Raw genomic sequence first — 5,516 nt, forward strand, 5'->3', positions numbered from 1 at the left:
ACATAGATGAAATGGGCAAAAAGAAGCCAACCCGCATATTCAAAGAACATTCTCCAGAGCACTCCTTCATTATTGCAGCATCCTCCTCAGCGGCGGACTTTTTGATTTCAACTCCCAAAAAGAGCACAGTCTCAACAATCGCCAAGTCACCCCCGCTGCGCAACATCCGCAAATCTAAAGCCGAAGCAACGGTAAAGAAATTAAATATCGAAAAGACCATTGCCAATCTCACATCCACTCCCCCAACCGACGACTCATTACACCAGACAAACACCAAAGAGACAACAATTATCGATCTAATCGACGCTTCAGACGAACCCCAACAAAGCACACCTCTCAGCACCAACCCAAACTGCTCCTCCTTCGGACAAGACATCATAATCCTCTCATCTGACTCCCAAGAGTCAAGTAACTTCTTCCACACTGCATCTGTTCACTCAATACCCACTCGGACTCTCCAACCCAAGAACTCAACACCCATGGACTGGTCCCCAACACCCCAAGGACCCGAACGGGAACCACACGACTGCGACACTAAAAACAACGCCTCTAGCGAAGAATCCCAACACTGATCTTCTTTTGGCATCCCCCAGAGGGGGGAATGTGGTGAGCACCTGGCTCACACAGTAACCAAGAATCTAAATGTAATAATATAATTTCTTATATTACTATAAGACTCTATATGTTATTATATATCATCATTCATGATTTTAAATACGTTAAGCGCATTGTTCACTTTTGTTACCTGGCTGTACCAGTTGTCATTCGCAAACTCCGATCGGAGCGCAATAGCTAACTGCACTTGGTGTCTTAAGCAAAGAAAGAGAAGTTCGTTAAATAGTTAATTCTTATTGCGCTAGTCTTTTCAACGCCTTTGGCAAAGTTATCAAGCATTCACCATAGAAGAGGTTTGGTGTGCATAACAGATAAAGAAAGAAAAAAATCTTCTTAAAGTTTTGTCTGATATTTTCGTTTGACTATAACGCTAAAAAATACATTTACATTTTTCCATATTTTTAATATGGCAATTTGTTTTCTAATTGTATTAGAAAGGCGAAAGAGCGACAAAGGAGAAAATCTAATATTTTTTAACCTACAAAAGTGGTTGGAATAAAAAGTGCGCAGGCTTTCAAGACCGTACGAAGTCACTAATTAATTTTCCAAGATTTGACATCAAATCATGAATCGATAAGGCAACCATTCCAAATATTATTAGCAAACAAATGCTTGCATTTTGCTATTTACAAGATGGCCATATTCAATTTGTAAGAAAATAGTTCTTGGGATGCAATCAAATTTATTAACCATTGTTTCAAATGTTTTTTTTGGCCAGTAGTAGAGATCCAGCGAGTCAAGATAGAGTTTTTACATTGTTTTAACGCATCTTTGTGTCTGTGCCTCCATGGCACTGAGATCTTTTTGTTAGAACTCAAAAGGGAACTTGAGTTCACAATTAGCTCATGCTGTTTATTATTAAAATACATAATCGCGGTATCTTGTTTCGCAAACTTAAAAAAATAAACTCAACTGAACGTTATGCATTTTAGAACGACCGGAATTAAACAATTTTTGCTGTCAACTTCCGCTTGTTTTATTACTGTGGTCGTTTATCATTTATTTTCATTAGATAGTAAACAAAATTATTTTGATATGGTTTATTTAATAAGCAAAAATCATAATATACAACAGCAAATAATAAAAAGTAAACCTTATCCTCGTTTTCTAACTGGGTTTATCGATGGGAGAGAAACTTCAGAAATTCCTGGTTTTGAGACAACTTTTCCACCAAACAAAACTTACCTAATTGACGAAGAAAGTATAATCGACAATTTAGAAGACATTCAGAAGTTGAGGATTGATCATGTTAGATCATTTTGCAATCAAAAGTTGCTCAAGCATAAGAATGATAACGTCCCTTCAATTACTTTATTCAAAGAATTCGGTTGCTATGAATGCAGAGTACCAAAAACAGGTGGGTCTGATACAGGTGTGCTGGGACAGTTATTTTTCACGTTCCTGATTATTTTAAACCATCGGGTGATCACGGATAAAGTTTCGATGCGATATTTTAATAAAGATTTTGATTAAACTGCTGAGAAATTGCGTACTAAACAACTAATTTAAGTCGGGCCAATAACTTACAGTGAATAATCCGGCCTCTTTTCTCTCCTTTTTTGCATTCAGCTCGTTCGGGTAGATTGACGTCTTTCCTTGAATTGGCAACAGCAATTGTGTAAATTTAATCGAAATGCAAAGCAAAATCTGTTTTTAATTCTTGGTTTTAATATTTTTGTTCTTGTTTGTTGATTTTTTCGAAGTCATTTCTTAAAAAAATCCCATCGCTGTTAAAAAGTTAATTGAATATAGATACATTTTTGCTTAAAATTTCAATTTTCAATGGCTATGACACGTTTCTCGATCAATTTTTTTTTGAATTTGCAGGTTTGCCTGTTTTTTGTTTTTATGTAGCCGTAAAAAGCAGACCCGTCTCATAAGCTTCTCAATGAAGATTGAATGAAAGATGTTACTCCATGCATTCAGTGTATAGCGAAGAGTTTCATTCATTTCCTCGTAATTAAAAAGTAAACGTGTCTACTAGTTTTTTTTATCGTAACTGATGTTTTCTTTGTTGATCAGTATGCGTTTTCATAAAAGTTTGTGTTTCTTTTTTCAAATTTGTGTTTCTTTTTTCTTCTTTTAGCACATTTGCTTAATAACAGATCCCAATGATTTTCAAATGTGGCCCAAGTGAACTTATTTAGTCTTTCAATATAGATCTATAATCTCCGAAAGTGACAAGTTTCAAGAAATTTGAAAGCAATTGCAAATTTTATTGAAACGTTGCTGGAATTTGTGATATTATTATCTTCAGAACCAATTGATAGTCTTCAGAAACTATCCAGTAACGCATTGTGGGCACAAAACTCCTAAAGGTGACCCCTTAACCTGGATATTAGGCTTTCCCAGCAGCTGCACCAATCGAAGCACTTTAAGGACTACTGAAGTTTTTAAGGTCTAGCTTTGTGCCTCTAAACAAACTTAATGTCCACTGGGTTTCTCCTATCTATCCCGTTTTGAAAGATCAAAGTCATAAAAAATGTGTGAACATCGCACAGAAAAAATTTTGGGCCTCGATACAATCCAAATATTGGATTGAAAAAACCAAAGCACAAGTAAAGATTGGACACGACAGCACCAAAATTTAAAAACTAAATAATAGCGTTAAGTCTTTGACGACGAATTATATTTCGTAAAGCGTGTTGAGTCTATTTTGAGTTGAAATAAACACTTCTGGGACACAAATCATAAGCTACGCAACTAATATCTAAAGCTCAGTCAAATGTTAAACGCTTACAAATTTTTCGCACAACCAGTAGTAAATACTGTGCTTTACTTTATGGTACAGCAACTTTAGAAACCTTGATGGTGAAAAAAAAGTTTGAAAAAATTAATTTTTAAAAGTAGAAAAATGAGTCCGATAGCAATGATTGCTCTGAAAACCGTTTGTTGTTAGCACAAGAATTGTACGATTACAAGTTATTGAAACTGACGTTGAACAGTCAGAGAATACTGCATGGTATATCCAATTTTTATTGCTCTAAAAGACCTCGAAAGCAGCTTAATGGAGAACAAGCTCTAGAAAAGTTAATATAAACAATTGCGAGCCAAATAACAGTCTTCAAATCAAAATTTGAAGGATGTTGATTATTTTGACTCACAATAAACATTTTTATAACGTAAAGCTAAAAAGAGGTTACTTTTCTGAATCTAATGTTTTCGTTTTTGAAGCAATACGGACTTGAGAATGAATAACTAGAAGTATGGTCTGCACTGGCTTGGTCCTTTTTTTATTTTTTAGCCCTTGTTTCTAAAGTTATAGTGTCTTTCATAAAACACTCGCTTTGTGTTTGTTCAGCCTTCTTTTTATCGCATGTATCCAGAAATGTTCTACTTTTTTATTTGCTCTGAGTTTTGATATATTTAAAACAATTTGTTGTTTTAGTTTAACTGAGAAATTGTTTATTTTTTTATCTCAAAGTTAACCAAATATGTAATTTAAAAAATTCTCAAAAGCAAGTTTTTGGCCTAATATTTACATAGAATTTATTCATATTTTAAACTAAAAGCGCTCTCTATTAAGTTATGTTGTACGGTGGATTAAAAAATTTTGCACGATGTTGAAAGATTTTTAAACGCAATTTTGAATGATGATGTCTCGTGCGGCAATAATTTTGATTGGAGTCGAACTGAGATTCATGAATGCTACTGAAAATTTTCAACTGAACATTTCAACCAGAGATTTTGTTAAGAAACGTTTATGAGGCTTAAACAATTGAACAAAAAATTGAGTAACGTTACTTCTGATTTTTTCCAAGATCATTTATGGGACAAAATAAGTTTTTCTGATCTGATTGCGTCAGAATCTTATCTCACTATATGGAATTTTCTTTTGAGCCAAAGCAAATTGAAGCTAAAAAAGAGTAACTTGTTTGTAAGATTGTAGAAACTTAAAAGCGACCAATTTCTGTGTTCCGACTCGACAAATATTTTCGGATAACATTTACAGTGAAGTTATTGTTTTAGGTTCGTCCAGTCGTGGAGCAATTTTCTGGCCAGTTTTTCACCAAAAGGAACAGATGAATGCCAGTAGCTTAATACATCCAATACGTGACAAAAGTGTGCCCAAATCGAAAGTTTCAATACTGAAAGAACAGTTAAAATCGAAGTACAGATTTGGCTTCATGTTTGTTCGAGACCCCTTCGCGAGAGCGCTGTCGGCATATTACAACAAAGTACGAAAAGAAAACTATTTCGAGGGCAAAAAATGGACGCCCAATGATTATTTCAGCTATTTAGTCCACAACACGACAGATAATCAGCATTTTAATCAGCAAGTTGATGTATGCGATCCATGTTATTTGAATATTAATTTTATAGGGCGGACAGAAACTATGTACAGGGATATGGATTTGCTGATTAATAAGAAGACTAAAATTAACCAGAAAGTTAATTTTATTCTTCCAAAAACTGAAGGAAATATTTCTGTGTTGAAGAAAACTCGCTATAAGTCAATGAGTGAAATCTACTACAACTTGAACAAAGTGTTGATCAGACAGTTTATATGGAAGTACCGTTTTGATTATTTGGCTTTTGGTTATAATCCTTATTCTGTTCTAAATAAATTATATTAAATTTTTAGTTTAAATCTGTTTCAATGTTTTTTCAAGTGTTGGTTCACTGATAAAATTTTCAATGGAAAGATTTTGAATAATAAAACTTTCTCCGAATGATTAACTCCTTTGAGATATTAGTTAACTGATGTTACTGCTTTCAAAAAATAATTTTTATCAATTACAAGTCGTAGTCTACTAATTACAACTCTCAATTTTCAAAATCAGAGAGAAAAACTTCATCGGTTTTAGTTTTATTCATAACATCAAAAGGGGAAATTTATGAATGTGTGAAAAAATTTGCTCAATTTCCAAATTGAGAATTAACAAAAATAACGATGGGCG

The 5,516-nt window shown here is 33.8% G+C and overlaps 1 protein-coding gene across 1 annotated transcript; it reads left to right on the forward strand.

Annotated features, from left to right (window-relative positions):
• Positions 1-1,556: 1,556 nt before the first annotated feature.
• Positions 1,557-5,199, forward strand: LOC142339836 (carbohydrate sulfotransferase 14-like). Its single transcript, XM_075390136.1, has 2 exons — positions 1,557-1,972; positions 4,585-5,199. The coding sequence occupies exons 1-2, from the start codon at positions 1,651-1,653 to the stop codon at positions 5,190-5,192; spliced, it is 930 nt and encodes a 309-aa protein (XP_075246251.1). The 5' UTR covers positions 1,557-1,650; the 3' UTR covers positions 5,193-5,199.
• Positions 5,200-5,516: the final 317 nt, after the last annotated feature.

Source organism: Convolutriloba macropyga, chromosome 5, assembly GCF_964194025.1.
Source record: "Convolutriloba macropyga chromosome 5, txConMacr16.3, whole genome shotgun sequence".
Classification (NCBI taxonomy): domain Eukaryota; kingdom Metazoa; phylum Xenacoelomorpha; order Acoela; family Convolutidae; genus Convolutriloba; species Convolutriloba macropyga.